This window comes from Dermacentor silvarum, chromosome 7, assembly GCF_013339745.2.
Source record: "Dermacentor silvarum isolate Dsil-2018 chromosome 7, BIME_Dsil_1.4, whole genome shotgun sequence".
NCBI lineage: Eukaryota > Metazoa > Arthropoda > Arachnida > Ixodida > Ixodidae > Dermacentor > Dermacentor silvarum.
Genome location: NC_051160.1, coordinates 140,481,860 through 140,504,108, shown reverse-complemented (window position 1 = coordinate 140,504,108; position 22,249 = coordinate 140,481,860). Strand labels below are relative to the sequence as shown.

Genomic DNA, 22,249 nt, shown 5'->3' with positions numbered 1-22,249 from the left:
GGACAAACTCGGCGACTTCAGAGGCAGCACCAGAAGGAAGCGCTGCCGTCCCACATAGCGAGTGAGGTGGTGCACGGTGGTGACAATCCAGCGGTGATCCGCGCGTGTAAGCGGAAGGGGTCCGTATAAGCCAATACCCACAAATTCGAAGGCAATGGATGGGCACAGCAATGGTTGTAACGGGCCGGCGGGACTAGATGTCGAACGTTTCCGTGTTGGCATGACGCACAGAAACCGACGTACATGGCAACACTAGAGGACAGCCCAGGCCAAAAATAGCGAGTCTTAAGGCGGTCGTACGTTGTGTGAAATCCTCAGTGGCCAGCCGTTGCGTCGTCGTGAATCGCTTGTAAAATTTTTATTTGAAGTGAGCGAGGGATGACTGGGACCAATCGGTGACCGATAGGGTGGTAAACCTGCCGAAATAATGATCCATCACGAAGTTTAAACCGCTCTAGGTGTCATCTCAAGCGGCTGTTGAGAGGATGGAATAAGTCAGCGAGCCGGTCGATAATTGTGTGGTAGTATTTATCTACACGTTGGGGGAGGCGAGGTCGCCTGATGACAGAATGTTTACAGAGGTCACGAACCGTACTGGGACCACCGTCTTGGTCGGTTGGCTGGGTGGGGCCACACGGATGGAAGGTGCGATAAGGGCATTTGGGCGACAGCGGACATCGAGATAACGCGTCAGCATCTGGGTGTTGCCGGCCAGGTCTTACAATATATATATATATATATATATATATATATATATATATATATATATACAGGATGTTTCAGCGAACACTCAAAAATTCCTGAAGGTTGCCTGTGTAGATAGCACAATTATAGTTCATGAGCTCGTCTACTCGAAGAGGCGGACATTACTTGCACACGAAATTGAAATACATAACCGAATAATTAACAGAAATTCACTAATTAAGTTTTTAGCTAATTACCTGGTGGCCCATATTGCAATTTACAAATTGTAGCCGTGGAGTTGGCAAGGCGGATCTACTTGGAACGAATTCTCGGGATGACACCAGTTTCGAGATATTAATTCCTGAACTTTGCGGAGAAATGCATTGGCGTTCCAGTTAAGTTCTTAACAAAACGTCGCTTTATGCATTGAAGCACAAAATTACCTGGAACGCCAATGCATTTCTCCGCAAAGTTCGGGAATTGATATCTCGAATCTGGTGTCATCCCGAGAATTCGTTCCAAATGGATCCGCCTTGCGAACTCCACGGCTACAACTTGTAAATTGCAATATGGCCCGTCAGGTAATTAGTGAGAAACTTAATTAGTGAATTTTTGTTAATTAGTCGATTATGCATTTCATTTTTTTGTGTAAGTAATGTCCGCCTCTTCGAGTAGACCAGCTCACTAACTAGAATCGGGCTATCTGCCACAGGCAACCTTAAATAAATTTTGAAAGTGTTCGCTGAAACATCCTGTGTGTATATATATATATATATATATATATATTGATAGGACGCGGTCAAGGTTAGATGCGCTTGGCGTTTTTATGAATGCCAGAAACAGGCAACGGCCAAGCGGAGCGAGTGCGAGCACCAACAACAAGAAGCGTCTTCTTCTTCGTCCTCTGCTGGCGCCGGTATTTGTCACTACAATATATATATATATATCTTGTTGCGTGTAGCGTGTATATTGTTAATTACCTGTGACGTGATTAACCTTATCGGTCCTCCGACATGTTCCGGTCGGCCTTAGTACAAAGGGCCGAGACATCGGACATGTACGACACGTAGGACTCGGTCGACGTCTGTACACGTACGGCAAGGACCTTCTTGGCACTGAGTTGGCGACCGAACGAATTGCCAGATAGGTCGCGGGGCTTCTCTTTGAAGAGATCTCAGCTTGAAATCTCCTCTTCGTGAGTCTGGAACCATGCTCGTGGATTCCCGTCGAGGTAGGAAAGAACGATTGTAAGCATAATAGTCGGATCCCACTTGTGACTGGTGCTGACACGTTCATACAAGCGGAGCCAGTTGTCAAGATCAGGACTGCCGACTCCGGTGGAAACACCAAGATTCCGAGGAGGGGAAATGGGGACGTATATCGGGGCTGCAGGCGTAGATGCTTGCGTAGATGAAGTGCCGCCAGCAGGAGCCAAAGTTGCATTGTCGCCGTTTCGACTGCTGCAAAGCTCCATGGCGGATACGGGGAATGTCCACCACCAAATAATGTTACGTGTAGCTGATGCCCAAGGCTATTTACAATTTCTTTACAAGGAAGCCGACGGAGGCCAAGATGGCAACGCTATATCAAGCAGGAACAAGTCGTCTTCCTCCTCTTCAGTGCAGCCACACTGTAGCGGCTGTTCCGTATGAATATACAGGTATATATCTATATCTATATATATGTATATATATTCCTGGTTTATTACCACGAATTGTGTAATGACGTCAGCGCTTATATTTTCCTCCCTCGGAGTACGTCAGTTGCTCGTTGCCAAGGTCGACGTTTTCCACAATTGCACAGTTTCTGGTGAATCAGTTCTGCGAAAGCCCGTAAAAAAGCTTCCGCCTTTCGAGCTTCCGCAGAAATGGTATGTCGTATTGAGCGTCCCAGTGCGGCGACTTGTCGATTTATTCATTCTGGGTCTGCTCTTTGGTAGCCTCCTAGTAAGCTCATATGGTTGCTCGACTTCCCTGAAAAAGCGCTGGTCTCGGCGGCGAATTCCGGGCCAGGACAAACATTTCTTGAATTTCGATAGGCTTTTATTCAGAAGCGTGTATGGGTTTTCTTATAGCTTCGCGCTGCAGTCGGGTCGTTCACCATTTTTTCTTTCGTTGTACAGTTTTACGCAAAATTTCAGGTAGCAGATTTTATTCTAGCGCCAGCTGCACCAACCATACGGTGCATTTCGACATATTTGAATTTAGCTCGTACATGCTTAGAGCGTTTCACTTGCGTAATCGCAACGCATATTATTTAACGAAGCAGGGAATATAGCCTAAGAACAACTTTCATGACATTGTACCAAGCTGCAGTTGTTAGCCTTGCATGTTGGTATCCCTGAGAAAACCGAAGCAGATAAACTTGCTTACGACAATTCTAAATTTTCCCTTGTTGATTCATATGACGAAGGTGGACGCAAAGGCGATGATAAGGCAATTCTACAGCTTTCACAAGTCCTTATCACACTTTTATGGCTGTTAAGCGAACAGTCGTTCATATATGGAGTGGATCTGCACTAGCTTTTCTCACTGCATCTCAATTACACTTGTGAGATGGACTCACAGTGTAAAAGATAATTCGCCGTCTAAATGAAAAGTGACATATACAGGTAGTTTTGTTTGATCCACACATAGGTAATGCATGTTTGCCTCATTGCGAATCACTCGCGAAAAATATAAAACACCTTCCAATAGGTTGTCCACGATACGAGTCGCAGAGGAGTGTATCGGCAACTATGACTCGACTGAAGATTCATTTAGTACAAGCAAAAACATCATGGGCGGTGCGAAAGTGGTAACATTTTAGAGATATTGATGCAAAAGCTGGAGGAGACCCCGCGATCTGTTGTGCGACCTCTTCTCGGCATAATCTGTCATTCATTCTATCACTTTACTGAATAGATAAATGAAAAAAAAAATGATTGAAAGGATGTTGACATGCAACAATTTGGTGGGCGGGAGTCTACAATAATTTTTGTGATTCGCAAGAGCTCCGCCGACACGCGTTGGTCTTTTCTATCAAGTGGCGTTGTGTTAAAAAAATCTTCGCATATCCACGAAGTGAATGATGATGAATGGGCGAAGTACCGGGGGATCATTCGGGTAAACCAGAGCTACGGACGAGAGAGAAAGAGAGCGCGCGTCGGGAACGAACGCCCTTGTGCACCGCAGCGCCCCTAGCTACGGACGAGAGAGAAAGAGAGCGCGCGTCGGAAACGAACGCCCTTGTGCACCGCAGCGCCCCTAGTGGTCTCTATGCAAACCAGAGTTACGTACAACGAGGGACAAGGCTCGGCCTTAAGGTGCTTCGCCCCTACAACCAAACTAGAAACCTTAACCACGTCTGATCTCATCGTCGCCTGAGCAATGCCTTGAAACGGGATAGTTTAGACCGTGTACACGTTGTTAAGGTAGCCAACACTATAAAAACATTACTTGAGACCTTTCTGGGTTGTTGTGTGTAAAAGAGACATTACGTCCAGTTGGCCGAAAATGTCCGAATAAAATGGCCAAAATGCCTGCAAATGCAAAAGAAATATAAAAGGAAAATAAGAAAAATTGCGACAGATGTTTGTAACGCAGAGTCATTAACTTTTGTAGTGGAGATACCAGCTACTGCCAACGAGAGCAAAATACTCCTAAATTGTAACAAGAAAGCTTATTTGGGCTTTATTTTGTAAGCCTCCACTTCCTGCGATTCTGTTCATTACTTATCGTATTTTCCACGAGTTCAGAGCTCGTTGCGGCGGCGCTTATTCGTGATGGTCAATGGTGATGGTCAATGGAATTCGTGATGGTCAATGGAATAAAGAAATAAAATAAAACGATAGTAGCACAATACGACCACTGTTCTATTCCGACAGGCCGTTGCCTCCAACGGGGGTTGGCGGAGGAGCCAGCGAGGCAACGCGTTCGCTGAGTGCGCAAGGCACTGATAGAGTGCTCAGCTAGACTGCCATGCTGAGACAAGCAGCACGTATTGCATTTGTGGTGTTGTCGCCCTTCGTCGGCTCTGCGGAAAAGCGATCATGAGAGGACACGATGCAATTTTTGAGCCCAGTGCTATCACTGCCGATGGTGCTCCGGTGTCAGCAACGATAGAGGCGTCCGCCTGAGCCGAAAACATAATCACTTGGCTCACCCTGGCCCATTCTTTTGCTGCTGGACACAGGGTCAGAATACCAAGATGCTCTTATATCGAAAAATGGGGGGCCTATTATTGAACAATAAATGGTCAAAATTATTCTACCGCCTTCATAACAGCGCCTCTCGTAGTTCCTAATATGTGTTGATAGGCTAAACAAACATAAACATCAATCAGTGTTGTTTTTTAAACGTCGAACAATATCCAGCTGATTTCTTTTCCAGCTCCTTTTGTTTGCTTTTGCATAATGAATAAAAAAATTATGCTTCCACCTGTGTCAGTGTACGACAACAATGAGATTCCATTGTCATATTTTATTACATTCTATTACTTTTTGTTCTTTTCGTTTGGAAAATGCACAGAAATCCTGCACTGAGATGTAGGCACTTGACCCTGTCGCATATGTCACAGGGCTCAAGAAACACTACTTAATCTGCGTGCGACTGCACAAGCTGCATTTGCGTTCTGTGGTGAAGAGACCCGAAATAAAAAAAATGGACTCGCACACAATACTGCGTGTGTCCGCTGCTGTACACCCAATGGTTCAACCGTTAGGCCTGATTATGCATCCAAAACATGCCCCACTTCTGCGTGTGCCCTCTGCTTTCTTTACTTGTGTCCCTAGGCTGCAGCTGCTGATCATGCAAGACCAACAAAGCTACATTTTCTTTTCTTGCACTTTTTTTAACTATGAACGCTCAACCACAAGAAAGATCAGACCTATGTTCTCTAGTTTAATTTTTAAGGTCTAGAGTTACGTGACAAACTTGCTAAATGCTTTTTAGTCATCACGGTGTGGGATCAAAATTAGTGCCATAAATTATTGGACAAGCTGTGCTGCATCATTCTTGTCTCAAGCGCGAACGTTAATGAACACACACGAAAAAGATCCGGGAACTAGCACTGTATTGCGTTTCGTCTTGTCTCTGCGTCTCCATTAAACGTTCGAGCTTCACGGACACCCAAATATTGTCATAACGAGTCCTTCAATGTGTGAATACTTATACGCTTCTGTCACCCATGTTATTGACAGCTTTAGTTTAGCGTTTCGGCCGTTCACGTGGAGGTACGCAAAACCGCATGTTGGAGACGGAGACTGGCGTCCGTCGGTTGCGGTTTGTTGAACCAACTGCGCAAGATGGTGGTAGCACGAGTCTTCGTCTCCTTCGTTTTAAACCTCTTCTTCTACCTTGTCGTGGTACTCCAGAGCGACGGTGGCTTCCGCCTCATACTCGTCACCGTCGTCCATGAGGTCGCCGAGCTCCTCGATGAGCGCTGCTAGCGCTGAGTCCTTGTCCTGCAGGTCATCCAAAATAACTTGCAGGTCGGATGGCGAAGGATGCTCGGCTTGTAGCGCTTTGGTAGCGGATGAGATGAGCCTTATAGCAGCGGCTCGATGTACGCCTCTGCTGCGTCGCAGTCGATGCATTGTCGGTGCAGGACGCCACTCTTCTCCCGGGTTTCACGGCACCATAAACTATGTTGGAGACCGAGACTGACGTCCGTAGGAGGCGGTTTATTCAACCAACTACGCAAGATGGCGCTAGCGCGCGCGTTCGTCTTGCGCGTTCTCTCCTATTCGTCGTCTTCAGTTTTCATCACCGCATTAGCCCCGCTAGACGCATGTACCGTGTAGTCGGCAAGTGCATATAGGAGTTCATTCTAAGTGTCAAAATCATTGTCGTCGGGGTTGTCAAAAGAAAACAAGAACAAACAGCTCGTCAATGTGTTTATCACCTTTAATTTCTGTATTTCCGCACGCTCCACTACGCTAAGGTTAAACAATATTGTGAAGGCTCTTCGTATTGTCGCTGCCATCGCAGCTATTGTGTGTGGCGCATATATGAAGTCACGAATTATTGCGTTGAGCCTTTTGCTACGAGCTTAAAAAAGCATGCTGTGTCGAATGCAGACAAGGGCGAGAGGGTTTCGGGCACGGACAAGCGCAATCGTGAGGGTGTCGATACCTTGTCGTCCGTGTCTGTTTTTGGAGCAGCATATTTTCTTGAGCATTACGAATCAACTTGTCCAACAAGTATTATTTCGCAACGAGCTTTCGCGCATCTGCTGACGAAACCAAACAGTGAAAAGCAACCACACCGGGTATCGCGAGCCGCAGTCGCTTGCACATCACGTCCTGCCAATAATAGTATGAAATATTGCTTGCGTACCACAACGATGACTTTGGAGGTGATTTTATCGCATTAATTATTCAGGGTGAAAACTTCAGCAGCAGTCTGGCCTAGTTTTCTTCAACGACGCCTCTAATCCTAAAAGGGCCCTGAACGACTTTAGAACGAAATGGAGAAATGAATTTCAAGTTAAAATAGACTAATTCAGAAATACTTTGCCGCAAAAAGTACTTCAATGCGTGCAGCGGAACCGTAGTTATTGGAAATCAAACACCCCCTTCGCGTTGCTTCCACTCCTTCTTCAATGTCTTGCACTGCGAAGGCTACAGTGGAGCAGAGAGTACCCACAACGCTTCACCCACTGAACGTCACCGTGGCGGGCAGTTCAAATTTGATTTTGGATCTTCATGCAGATGCCACTACTTCGGATTTCTTGCGCCTACGACGCGCCAAACGTAAACCCTACGCGGATGTCCTCAGCGAGCCACAGTGCGCTCTGCCAGCGGACTAGTGACGGAACCTCGCGGCGGCCGCAGTATCTACGCTACGTAGCAGACTGCAGATACATGGAACTGTTGTGTGCGTGCGCAGCATTTGCATTCTGCACAACAGGGCTTGAGTGCGTGCTCCTGCTCACGTGGTCCAGTCTGGCCGTGCTGCGTGGTGCGGACCGGCTTTGTCCTACACCACCTTGACCAATGAATAGTAGCCAGATCCAACTTGCGCATTTTGAAGTGCCATCAATATCTCAACGCGAAGCGACGTCTGCCAAGCAGTCTAACCAGGAGCGGCCAGGAATGAGCGCGCACTGGCTAGCGTGTGTGTTGTCTCACGATAAGTTTAACGTGGTTCGAGGCTAGTGGAGCATTCAAAATTAGTTGAAATTAACGAGACCCGGCGGCTACGACACCGATAAGTGGAATGGCTTCCTATGCAGACGACGACCGCGGCCGAGCGTGAGCAGACGATAGTCAGCTTGTTCCGGAAATGCACAATGATTATCGAAATTTTAAAGCATATTTTACCTTACTTCGGCCTGTTTATTAAACGTCGTCGATAAATATACACCGTAACCGTTCTATAGGAAGAAGCGCGCTGATGCAAACACCCTATTTGGGTGATGTCAGCTATTGGCCAAGAGGAAACGCGCATGGGAATTTCCTGTATTACGAAATAAACCAACCAGAAACGAGTGAGGATCAGGCTTCTGTTGAAAAGAGAGCGTTTGTAAAAAAAAAGTGACTTCACGCTCGGCTTGCGAGCTTGACGTGCCACGCGCGACTGTAAAACTTGGCTGAGATGTTTACAGCAGCATTTTCTATCCACGGGTTTTGTTTTTTCACCAAGCCCTACGACCCTTTTAAGAGATAAAACCACGTATAATCAGCACCCATAGCTAATCGACACCCCACCGAATTTTACCTTTTAAAGTTGTATAGTCCACGAACTATAGTGTGGGAAATATGGTACATATCAAGGCTTACAGTGGAACTTTCCGCGTCGCGAAAGCACGGCCGACGCTCGATGCTATGGGTCATCGTACAAATGCAAATCACATCACTTTTACGTCAACAAAGGCGCCTTTTGTTACGCCAAGCAGCGTCAAAAGAAATAGCCACTCTCAATAATAATGATAAACACACCGTTAACCCTTTGCCCTCAGAATGCGATTGGGACGAACTAGTGCAAATTTAAAGCGCTTTTTTTATTACCTGTATTCAAAGAGATGATGCCTTATGGGCGGCCTCCGTAACTCCTCTTAATTTTTTATTCCGATGGCGCCTACACACTCCTTATGAGTTGTGAATGCGAAAGCAATTATTTCCAATTGAACGCCGCTGAGTGGTCCTGTGAGTTCCATTTTCTTGAGATATTGCTTAAGATGGTTGTCAAAGTGCATTAATCCAGGAATATCGAACGACCGCCGAACTACTGGAAGATAGCCATCGGTCAGAGTGGTCGTATTCAATGCTAGCCGTGGCAAACAAGGCAAGCCAACCAAACTCGATGCGAAATTACACAAGATCGACGTATATGGTACAAGGTATATGTATTTGAACGCATTGAAATTGGGGGGACAACAAAGATGATACGATGTTGCATGATTGTACGTATTTTCGCATTTTCTTGCATTATTTTGTTTGTTCTATTGCCAGATCTTACATATTTTCGGACCCTCTGTACATCTCTTATTCATGCCGAGTTTTGTTAATTCACATTTTTTTACACGCATGTACACGAACGTGTCCTTCTTTCGTGTCGACTTTGATTGACACCTCTTTCTTTTTTCTACCGACAGGCCAGGTGGAGTGATCCCGGAATAGTGCGGTTTAGAGTGCAATGCGGTTAAGTTCCGGCTATATTGGCACTAATTACGGCAGTACCGTTAATTTGACCTACTCTGTACCTACTTCTTGCTTGCTGTCTCCTTGAGACGTACATTTTGATACTTTTCGCGACTCTCAACGGCATTTGAATGTAACAAAATTGCCCCTTTTGTTAAACGTTGCAGTGCATAGACAGCCAGATGCCAGATACTCCAAACCCGTATAAAGTCACCTAAAAGACCTGGTCTTATAGAATGCGTCGATGTACTTTTGATACTTCTGTGTAACAATTTTCGATCGCCTGAGAGTTGGTCATGGCCGGTGCTGCCTCTTGTGCGAGGTAGTGTCTCAAACATTACCGGAAACAGTACTTACGGAGCAGGAAATCGGACAGACCTCTCAATTCCTTAGTCATGCATTGATTAAAGTCATGCATGTATTAAAGGAAGCCACATAATATCACCACCAGAATGTGCATCGTTGTAGACGCCTCCAGATCGAGCCAAGCGCTAGGACGGCCTCCTCCGTGATGGGGGACCGCCACCCCAAAGGCACCGTGGACCCTGGCAGCACGCCTGTTGATGGACCGAAGATTGGCGACCATGTCGACGTCGTATCCTTACTTTCGAGTCCTCCGACAGCTTATCGGTGGAAGAGATGGAATCAGAGGCTCATTGCACAACGTTCACCACCCGTCAGTTGAATAGGAAGCTGCGAAGGACGTCGACTTCAAGGGATTCGCAACCCGAGATGGATAACGGCAAGCAGGGTTTCACGATCTGTTATGTGCCAACTACCACAACAGACAACTTGAGCTCCCTTAGCAGGCAGTCTTCATTTGAATATTTTGAGCGAATCGCTCCTGCGGAGGTAAACGAGATTTTCATTAACAGCAGGAAGAATATACGGTCAATGGACTTGACAAACAAGACTATTCTCGAGACGGTGAAGTCCGTCAAACAGATAGGAAGTATCTCAGTGCGCTCATTCTTTGCCCATGGGAAAAGAACAACGACTGGTGTCATATACGACGTGGATGCTGACTTCAGTGACGCTGACCTACAGAAGATTTTAACGTCAGCAGTCCGAACCGTGACCATTCACTGCTTCGGTCAGTCCAGATGTATTAAGCTACTTTTTCCTACTGCAAATTTACCAGCTTACGTAAAGGTTGGACAAGTCAGACACCCTGTGCGTCCTTACGTGCCGCGGCTTTTGCAATGTCACAAGTATTGCAAACTGGGGCACGTCAGCGCAGTGTGCAAAGGTGGAATAACTTTCTAGCGGTGCGGTCGATCTCACAAAATGTACAACTGCGACGCTGCTGCTCATCTTAAGTGCTTGAACTGCTCCGGGGCGCATGAAGCGACGTTGAAGGATTGCCCGAAGATAAAGGAAGAAACGCGCGTCCTGCGGAACATGGTGCGGGACAATTCAACCCACAGATAGAATGCCTCATCTATCCGGCGTCACAGGCGACGTTCGAAACGCAGACACCAGAGCAACCGTAGTGTCAACCGGAATAATGGACCATCTGCCATAAAAGAGTGTGCACTGCCGCATCAGCCACTGCTCATCCAGCATAAGGCCGCTACACCTATCTCAAGTGAGATACGTCCAAGGGAAGCGCAAAGTGGACCAGCCTTGCGCTCAGCTGCTTCAGAGGTTGAATGGCCTTCGCTATCCGTAGCAATGAGCCACACGACATCATGGGCTTCATCTCGAAAGATGGCTGACAACAATAGGCAAGACTATGCAAAATCCAGAGCATGCTAAAAAACCTGCTAAAGTCAATACGTGTAAATATTTCTGAGCTGCAGACGCCAGGTGTCAATGAAGTAGTGCAAATTCTGAACGTGCTGTAAACCCTTTTGGTAGCACTTCCCTAGGAGTTATCGTGCCTTAACATATCGGCTAACACACTTGCATGGTTACAAGCCTATCTTTCATGCCGAAAACAATGCACCGTTCTTGATGACGCGTCATCATCACATGTATCTGTCTTATCGGGCGTGCCACAAGGCTCCGTTCTGGGGCCGCTTCTTTTTTTGATTTATATCAATAATCTTGCTGAATGTGTGACCAGTCATGTCAGGGTGTATGCAGATGACTGCTGCATATATCGCGATATTAAATTTACAAAGCATTCGGAACAACTGCAAAAAGACCTCGACTTAGTATTAGCGTGGTGTAGCAAATGGAAAATGAAGTATAACGTGTCAAAGTGCAGTGTCGTTAGGTTTACGAAAAAAAAGCAGCCTCTACTTACAAATTACTGCATGGAACAGACCCCACTACGTGTTGTTACTAAATATACGTACCTAAAGGTCATCATTAACAGCACACTATCCTGGAATGACCATGTTCATAGGGTATCAGCAAAAGCCAGCCGCGTTTTAAACTTTCTACGACGTAATTTCAGGAAAGCACCTTCTGTTCTTAAGGAAACTCTATACGTATGAAATGTACTCCCAATATTGGAATACGCCTGCACCGCCTGGGACACAGCAACTAAAGTAAATATCGATGAACTGGAGCGTGTCCAGAAACGTGCCGCCCGGTTTGTGACGGGCAATTACAACTTCACGAGAAGCTCAAGCGAAATTGTCAACACATTGGGATGGCCCTTACTTTCATCAATGCGTAAATATCTCAGATTATGTCTCTTCTATAACATATTACACAACAAAACGGGGATCAATAAAGATAATTACATAAAATCACCTAGCTACATTTCATCACGAAGGGACCATCCTTTGAAAGTACGCGAATATATGTGCCGAACAAACGCTTTTGGAAATGCATTTTTCGCTAGAACAATACATGAGTGGAATAGCCTTCTGGGGCGGATTGTTAGGTCCCCCGTCACTGTCTTTCCTGAACTTTTAATAGAACATGCGTTGACATAGTGTTTTTTTTTTCTTGCTGTTTTTTGATGTCAAACGCAATTGTCCTGCCTATGTATTCGTACCATATATCGGATGCTGTTAAACTGTTGCATATTGTATTGCATGATGTCATTTATGTATTTTTGTATAGCAAAGCCCCCTACAACAATGCCCCTAGAGGGCGCTGTAGGTACATGTATAAATAAATCAATAAATAGTATGCCCAACTCATTTGAAGAGCGGGTAAGCTCGTGAAATAAAGTTTTTCATTCATTCATACGCGCATCTGCTATAATGCCGTGGAATGCAAGAGGTCTGAGAAGCCGGCTGTCTAACTTTTGGTCACGTAGATATAAACATCAATTTCCGGTGATTGTTATATGCCAATCGAACAGGGTGTCTTCCTTTCGAGTATCGGGATACGTGACAATGATCTCTCGTGATGACGCAAGTGCAAGCAAAGTGATAATTCGTCTGCGTCGTTATTTAGCCTATCTGAGACACGACCTGACAGTTCACACCTCTTATGAATATATTTGTCTGGCTTTAAACCATAAGTGACGTTTAATCTCTTTCATCGGTGGTTACATCCTCCCCAGAAGCCGCATAGACTGATCTCATCTCTTGTCCAGGCTCCAAGCTTGCCCAGGTTGGCACATATTTGTAGGGGACTTTCATGCCCAGCATCGTACGTGGGGCTATGCCACGATGAACGCCCGGGGCAGGGACATGGCCAATTTCGTGTTGAATCAAGGCCTCGTGTCAATAAATGATGGATCCCCATTTCGCGGCGCATCGTATTCCAGCTGTGAGGACTTTTCTTTCGTCTTGAGGAGCCTTTCGCATACTGCGTGCTGGGGTGTGGACATAGAAACACATTGAAGTGGCCATCTCCCGAAATACATACAGCTAAATTTGTTCCGCTGTTCAGCTCCTCTTGCTGTGCGTTGTATAGATTGGCAAGATTTGCACGCCTCTCTGGATGCTCAGTGCGACGGTAACCAATCTTTTTTGGGAAATAGAAAATGTTATTACATCAGCCCTAACACAGATCGCAGATTGACGTATAGTACGAACACCTCCGCGCAATCCTTCGCCGCGCCGAACGAAAGTACAGGAAGCCGAAGTCACCATCAGACTTATCTACTTCTTGCCGAGCTCTCGACAAACTCCTCGACAAACTTGATAAGCAACTCTGGAGGACATTTTGTGGTTGTCTGGACCCAAAAAAGCGTCTATCTAGAATATGGCAGATTGTATGGAGCCTTCAGGCACCCACACGACAATTGTATCCTTTTCGAGCCGTGGCACTCAAGCAAGGTCGGGGGGAAGTGGAAGTGGCTGAAGATTATTGCCAATTACTGGTAAGCCCATCCACCCCATCGGCATCGCTTTCATATTCGACTCAGCGCCATCTTGTGATGATCGACTCGATCTACCGTTCACAATGCATGAGCTGGATGCTGCAATTTCTGCATCACGACACTCGTCCGCCCCAGGACCGGATGGCATCACCTACTCTGCTCTTTGTCATCTTAGCCAGGAAGCGCGGAAAGTTCTGCCATTCTATAATTATACGTGGGACACGGGGACAATTCCGGACAACTGGAAGTGCAGTCATATAGTTGCTCTTTTGAAACCAGGGAAGTGCACATACGAGCTTTCTTCCTATAGGCCTATCGCTGTGGCCAGCTGCGGTGGCAAAGTAATGGAATACATGGTGTTGACAAGAGTGGAGTGGCTCTTGGATAAAAATGCCACCTTGGCCAGACTTTATGAATGGATTCCGCAGAGGACAGTCACCTATTGACGGTGTTATCGAGCTCGTTTCATACGTAGAACAGGAAAAATAGCGTCGGCGATTAGTGGGTGCAATAACGTCCTTCACGAGGCCATTCTTGATTCGCTTGAAGACCTTGGCATACGTGGTCGACTCTAGGCGTGGACATTAAGCTACCTTAGCGGATGTACTATTTTTTGTTGATGCTTGACGGTGAAACGGCCAGACACCAGGTTGGCTGTGAAGTTCCACAAGGTGCGGTCCTCAGCCCTATGTTGTTTAATATCTTGCTCAATGGACTTGCAGCTGATCTCCCTGACAATGTAACATCAGCACATACGCCGACGATATATGCATATGGGCATCTGAAGCAACGCGTCCGCAAACACGTGCAACACTACAACGGGCCACAACCAAAATACTTACGCCGTCAAGGCCGGCAACTTTCCACAACAAAATGTGCTGCAATGGCATTCACAAGGAAATCAATGACACGGTATCCGGTATTCGCTGAGGGAGCAGTGATCCCTGCTTGCACGCACTATAGATATTTAGGTGTCGTCATTGACCGCAGCCTAGCTTGGTCGAAGCATGTCAGTGCACTGCGGACCAAACTATCCAGCTTTATATACGTTCTTCGTGGTGTAACTGGGCTTAAGTGGGGCCCCTCTGAAAAAGTCTTTTGCAGCTATATCAGGCATTGTTTGTCAGCTACCTACGATACAACATGCCTGTGTTTTCCAATATACGTATAATTTGTCTTCGCTCATTGGAAAGCCTTCAGGGCCAAGACAAACGTAGCTAGGCCTGCCACGGTGTGCATCGACTTCCGGGACTATAGAGGAATCACGGGCCTATCTAATTGAATTTACATGTCCTGTGAGCCACTTCGAGTTCACCTCCGACTGCTGATTCGACATACACACCACACCTTGTCTTCAATTCCAGAAAACCGCCGAAGCTGCACCTACACAAGATGCTCCACTACTCACAGGCATATCATATCCTCAGACTTCGCGCCTACCGTAATCTCTGAAGGACCACCGTGGACACCGCATACACCAAAGGTGCGCCTTCGTATACCTGGGATTTCGAAGTCACCTACCCCTTCCACTGGCCTTAAACAACTCACCTTGGCCCATTTGGTTGGACTATAGGACGGCTCTGTGCACATACACGTCTTACACAGACGTCTTACACAGACGGATTGGTTACAATATGCGCCTCGACCGCGGCCTTTTACGATCCCTCAGCTGGGCACATCCCGCCAATACAAATTGGACCACAAATCGTCCTCTACAGCTTCAAATGTTGTCGCAATACGAGAAGAGAGAGGAAGCGAAGAGAGGAAAGGCAGGGAGGTCAACCAGACGAACGTCCGGTTTGCTACCCTACACATGGGGTAAGGGAAAGGGGGAATAAAAAGAGGAAAAGAGGAAGAGAGTGAGCATTGTGTGTGTAGCGAAGCACCATAACACCAAAGTCAAGTCCCGTAGCTGGTGATGTGCGTTTTAGACATCTGACAGAACCAAGGGCCAGTGGTCGTTGCGTGAAAAGGAGGCTGCGGGTGAGCCATGGGGCTTACTCGAGACTTGCAAGCACTAGATTGAGAGCATCCAGTACTTGCACTGCACTTCGCGCTGACGGAGTATGCAGCTTGCTTAAGAGTATACGTAGGGTATTTACAAGGGACCGAAGCATCACAACCACTTGCCGGTCTTCTTCGGGCAATTTATCGGGAGTCGGCATTGTGGACTCTACCGCGGTGCACTGTATTCTTTGATGTGACTGTGGTGCCGGCTGTGGCGTCGGTTGTGACTCCGGCTGTGGCCTCGGCTGTGGCTTGAACTGTGGCGTTGTCTGTGGCATCGGCTGTGGCCATGGCTGTGGCTTCGGCTGTGGCTTCAGCTGGGGTATTTGCTGTGGCTTCGGTTGTGGCTTCTGCTGTGGCGGCGGCTGTAGCTTTGGTAGCGCGGGCCAGGCTTCAGTATTGGTGTTCTCCGGCACGACCTGGTTAGAGTTAGACTCGACTCCGCCAGGCCTAGGGGGCAGAGGAGGAGGAGTTGTCGGATGTGCCACGCTCTTCATAGAGGAATATTCGTTCTTTGAATTCCGACGGCGTCGGGAGCGTCGCTTTCTAATGGCCGCAACAGCTTCCCCACGAGACGAACGGTCTCTCGCCATCTGCTTTAAGACCGCCCTTTCTTTCCGCAATTTAGGGCAGTCCTTTGAGGTAGCATCATGGGACCCAATGCAATTGGGGCATTTGAGCACTGTGGCTACACACGAGTCTGCAGCGTGGGGCTGTGCGCAGCGCGAACAAACTCTCGTGTTCTCGCACATAGCGCTCACGTGTCCCAGCCTCAGGCAGTTGCGTCATTGGAGTGGTCTTTGGATAAATGGACGCACTGGGTGTCTAAAGTGGCCCACCTTGACGTGTGAGGGAAGAGATTCGCCCTTGAAAACCACCTTCACACAGCGGGACGTGCCGAGGCGAGACACATGAGTGATGGCGCAGCCATCGACGGCTGGCTTAATTAAAATCGGCAAGTCGGCGCTGGAGATGGAGACGTCCACGTAGCTGATGACCCCAGTAGTGGTATCACTGTCGAGAGGAATGCACGAGCGGACCTTCACGCCGCCAAGTTCCGTAAGTTTGCTCAAAGCGATCCGTGCCGTCTCATGTACGACGTCAATAGCCAAGACATTTTTTCGTGTGTTGACTCTGACATCCGTGACTTGATTTGGCGCCACCGCTTCGAGAAACACCAAGACAGACTGTCTGTTGAGTCGCGTCAGGTTGTCGGTAGCAAGTTCTGGTATAAATAGAATTGTACTGACTGCGCTATTCCGAGTCGGTCCTGCAGTCGACGTGCTTGAAGAGAGGTAAGCCCTGGTGTTTCTTCGTTTCCCCTTGCGGCTCCTCACAAGCTGAAAGTCGTCATCGGAGAAGTCCTCACTGCTGAGCGAGTAGGCACTGGTATAGTCGCTGTCGGTGTAGCTCTGGAGGCCGGTCCGCTTCCTAGACGCAGCCGCCGCTGAAGTTGCCATCCCCAGCAGAGGCGCGGGGACGTCAGCTTGCATCCGTGCAACAATCCATGACGGCTACCCGGAGATTTACAGAGAAATCAGGCGAAAACAGCAGAGCTAGAGAAGTAGCGTTCTGGCTCGCAGAAACTTCGTCTTCGTTTTGTCTCCAGCCTGGCACCACGTACATGGACTATTCTTTCTGACGCAAGATCAGCTCTGCAAGGGATCGATTCTCTCTCGTTGAGAGACCAGTATTACATTACTAATATTAGACATCCTACAAATATTTGATCTTGCTCAGAGGAACGGTCACTCAATTACCTTCCAATGGGTACCTGGTCACTGTGGCTTGGCCAGCAACGAGCTAGCTGATGTGGAAGCAAGAAGCGCTATTCCTACAGCCGTCGAAGTAAAGATTCCTTACTGGCGAACTATGTAAACTCTTTGTTGACTACGCTCGTGCGAGACTGCTCAGCACATTACTGGGCTCAACCAGACCATCGGTACAGGCGCCTGCGGGAAGTAGACTGTGACAGGACTTTTCGGCTTCCGAGCTAAAGTCAAGAAATGCCAAGCAAGCATGCTTCACTGGATTCGCCTGGGCGTCGACTTCACTCGACGTTATGCACATCTGATTAACCGTACGGGCAGCCCGAACTGTGAACGCTGCCTAGTGTCTGAGACTTTCCAAGATCTGTTTTGCGACTGCCCTCTCTACGTATCACAGCGGAAGACGCTGTCTTCGACGCTAGCAGGGATTGGCATGCGAACATTGTTCGAAAGTAATATTTTGTCCGCAATGTGTGACCGTACAGTAGCATCAATAGCTACAAGGGCTACTCTGGACTACCTGAAGATAACCGGACTAGATGCAGGACTTTAAGGAAACAACTGTGTTAATGTATATTTATCATCATCATCATCATCATCATCAGCCTATATTTTATGTCCACTGCAGGACGAAGGCCTCTCCCTGCGATCTCCAATTACCCCTGTCTTGCGCTAGCGTATTCCAACTTGCCCCTGCGAATTTCCTAACTTCATCATCCCATCTGGTTTTCTGCCGACCTCGACTGCGCTTCCCTTCTCTTGGTATCCATTCTGTAACCCTATAATGGTCCACCGGTTATCCATCCTACGCATTACATGGCCTGCCCAGCTCCATTTCTTCCGCTTAATGTCAACTAGAATATGTTCTCTGATCCACACCGCTCTCTTCCTGTCTCTTAACGTTAGTCCTAAGATTTTTCGTTCCATCGCTCTTTGTGTGGTCCTTAACTTGTTCTCGAGCTTCTTTGTTAACCTCTAAATGTATATATATATATATATATATATATATATCCCTTCTTCCTGTCTTCATTATCATCTTGCGCCACTAATTTTGCCCCCTTTTCCTTTTTCCCCCTGTGCAGAGTATATATATATATATATATATATATATATTCGCAGCATTGCCATGAGCGGCTCCAAGCTAGGTGGTGTAGCTTTCTGTGTAGCCAAAATTTGTGGCCAGGTGAAGCCGGCCGCACAGTTCCCTGCTTGTTGTCAACTGCAGTATGTGATGTTAGCTAAGCAAATATGGCAAGTTGTCGAAAAAGCGACTTCGTTCATTGTAAGTACGTTGACGGGCTTAAGAAAGTACCGCGATAGCACCAACGCGAAGTGCCTGCGCGGTAGCCATGGCGTTTGCTGCATAAAAAATGACGGCTGATTGTCGACAGATAAGACTGTAAAGCTGTGCTGGATCGCGAGTATACAAATAAATTAGATACTTTGGCACATCTCTCTCTGCGCATTGTGAAAACAGCATCGCTGAGCACAGCAGAATTATGGAGAGGATCTAGCAGAGCACAACACTATCGTCGTTCCCCGCCACCTATGTGTGCACATCTACAAAATTTCGCACATAATAACTCCACCATTAAAGTACATTTAGGAAAGAAAGAAAAAATATTTTCACTTCAAACTTTTAAACTGATTGAATTAACGTTGAAGTGGCGAGACCACATCAACGGCGGGGCTCATCAATGGCAGCTCGCCTTCCTGTACTGACCGCGAACTCCTAACTTTGGATTATTATGCTTAGTAATAGGTACTACGGGCTACAACTAATAATGTAGAATGAAATATATTTAGCCTACCTAAAGGGGAAAAAATGGTTGAGGATAGTGGCCGCGCACGTGCCGTTTGCTCCTCTATTCCAGGCTTGCTCCAATTCTATCACTTGGTGAAATACGTATTACAACCTAAATACAAATCACCTCTATAGTTTTATTAATCTAGCAGTCATGATGGCGTCCGACAGCATTCGCGTGCTGACGTGTTCGCAGCTCTAAATCCGAAGTACCATTTGCGTACATATATAATTATAAAAAATGACGCAGTTTCGCCCAAAAGGCGAAGCGTCGATTGCGGTATTGAATTAGCGGACAGTCATATGAACTAAGGATAGTAGTTTTATCGACCATATAAATTTGTAAACATAGGAATACTAACTAAATGAACAAGCATGGTGTCACACGCGCGCATGCAAACATGAACACATCTCACTCGATGACCCCGGAAACTTGGTATCAAAACGCTGGAATGAGGAAGCGCGGCTGGGGCAGCGAGCGAATTGACCTTCTTGGTGTGTCTCGCTTCAACGCGAGCTAATCCGCGAGAACAGCGCACGGCGGACCGTGCCCCCGACGCAGAAGCATTTCAAGCTACAGCGGCCCGGAGCAGAACCCTCCCCCCTCCCTACCCTCCACCGGAGCCTTGCGCGCGACGTAGAACGGTGCCCTTCTATCCCGCTTTCTTACCTTGTGTGCGCGAGATGGAGTCGCGATCGCCGGCTCAACCTCATTCACTTTCACTCGCACGTGCAGCATACGGCCTGCGGCGATGATTTTATTGCCATTGAACTTTGTGCTGAATCTCACGGTGATAGTGACGCCAGCGGCAGTAATGCGCCAGCACTGGCCATATAATTGCTATCGCCATAGTAAGTTTTGCAGATTTTCGCATGGTTATCCACAATAGCGGTGCGAAACGTAAAGGACACTAAAGCACGCTTCGCAGAGCGGTCGGGACGAATCATGCTGGCGATGAACTTAAGAAACGCAGCCGAAAGGTTAAACGTGCAGGCAGTGCAGTTATTCGCTTGTGCGGCGCAAAGCGACCACGGAGCACAGGACATGTCGCATATTAGACCTATTATAAATTTGAATATGCTAAAGAAATGAACGCGTCGTGTGTAGCATGCGCCTCACAACTCGTGCATCGCTTGACGGAAAATTCGGAAATGCACTCACGAACACATGAGTGCAAGGCATATCAGGCCCAGTAGCTCTAACACGGCCACTTGTGTGTAATGTAGTCGACGCCATGGTCACCCATTTACTGGCGCTTCTAAAATTTATTACATTTTCAGTCGCCCTACGGCTACTCCCCGACAGGTCATTCCCAGCATAAGGCTGCTTAGGGTGGCACGCCCAAGTGATCAAGTATTATGGCCGCGCCCGGCCATGGCACAGCGCTCAGCATCGAAAGTTCCTAGCGTTATGTTCGCACCACAAACCTCTGCAATGATGCTGACGAAGTGGTAACAATGTGTAAGGCGTTCACGAGATTCGTGCGCACAGAAGCATCTAGCCAGAGCGACCCTTTGAAATTTGCTACTCCATGTACTACCGACACCGTGGCTCGGGGTATAATAAAATGCTGTCGCTATGGTCAATCATAACAATCACGTATTCCTGAAAGCACAACAAGGTCGAGGTAGGACATAGAATAGTTACGTTCTCTTCGTCTCGCAGTTTTATCGAAATTTCTCTGTTGTTCTTTCGCTTACGTTTGTCAGCACTTGAGGACAGATTCATATAGAAGTTCTAGTAAGCCAAACAGGGATATAGGCGCAATTAATATAAAAAACACGTATCACTGCATGCGAATCAAACAGAATTAAAATCTTCATTAATTATTACGACGGCCAGCTAGGTGTCTGGTTTTTTTTCATAAATTCTAGGCTGCATCTAACCAAACATGCGTGAAACTCACCCTCAACACGTCGACTGGTTCGCGACGATCCGGCACAACGTTGGCAGTAACCAGCGTGGTTAGCATAATGCATGCTACCAGTATAAGCAAAGCCATTTTGATGAACTATGTTCCTCCAATGTTCAAGCTTGCACGAACAATTTGTCTGCGCAAATGACAAGTGCGACACCACCCTTTTGTCCGGCGACGGGAGGTAACTGTTTCAGAAGCTAGACAGCTGAAGGCTCGAGCTAGGAGTTCGTACTGATGGGCAACAGGAAACTGTATGCCACACTTTCGTGAAAGGCAAACATACAATCAGTTCAAGCGCTGCCGCTGCACCAATGCTTATCATTCCGTGTTTCGGATCAGCGAGTTTGGAGCACGCTGATGTTTGCTTTCTTGCCCTTTTGCAACGCCTGCAGTTGATAAAGCATGAGCTGTGCTCCAGGAACTGTGTCTCACAACGCACACGCAACCATTCCAATTTTTGTTTATTGCATTTTCTGGCCGCGAATAATTGCCCCTGCATTTTTTCTAATCCACTTTGCAAACAGCAAACACAATTGCACGTGAAGGGTTAGTAGAACAAGCTTCTTCTTCCTCTATCTGGGGTTTGACGTGCCAAAACCAGTTCTGATTATGAGGCACGCCGTAGTGGATGGCTCCAGATTAATTTTGACCACCTGGGGTTCTTTAACGTGCACTACAACGCAAGTACACGGGCGTTCTTGCATTTCGCCTCCATCGAAATGCGGCCGCCGCGGACGGGATTCGATCCCGCGATCTCGTGCTCAGCAGCGCAACGCCTTAGCTGACTAAGCCACCGCGGCGGGTCGTTAGTAGAACAAGCTGGTCAAGTTTACGCCATAGAAAGTTCATTCGAACTAGAAAACAATTGGATATTATTTCACTGAAAGTGTTAGCAGAGAAATAACCAAGTTAATGATCGCTTTGCTGAACCACGGCCGCTGGATAAAAAAAAAAAAAGTGCGGCCTGCCGCGTGCATCGAAAACGGTGTGATCCGCCGCGGCACCACAGGCCGGGGGCTATTGTCTGGCATCAGGAACGCGCTTGGAACGCCGTCGCGCGGGCAAGCCGATGCGTTCCACCCCCCTCAGCTAGCGCCGTTCGGCCCAGCCAAGCGGCCGACAATGCAACTACGGCCGTCATGTTCGCTCCAATAGCAGCGCGCCCGGTGCGGCAGGCCGCACCTTTTTTTTTTTTTTTATCCAGCGGCC

General features: G+C 47.4%; 1 protein-coding gene across 1 annotated transcript in view; it reads right to left on the bottom strand.

The window, feature by feature from the left end:
* Positions 1 to 21,316, bottom strand: part of LOC125947228 (uncharacterized) — a 41,934-nt gene extending 20,618 nt beyond the window's left edge. Inside the window, exon 1 of the mRNA XM_049671634.1 lies at positions 21,029 to 21,316. Within this exon, the coding sequence (XP_049527591.1) occupies positions 21,029 to 21,124 (96 nt within the window). The 5' untranslated portion in view covers positions 21,125 to 21,316. The remainder of the gene's footprint in view (positions 1 to 21,028) is intronic.
* Between the last annotated feature and the right edge of the window lie 933 nt (positions 21,317 to 22,249).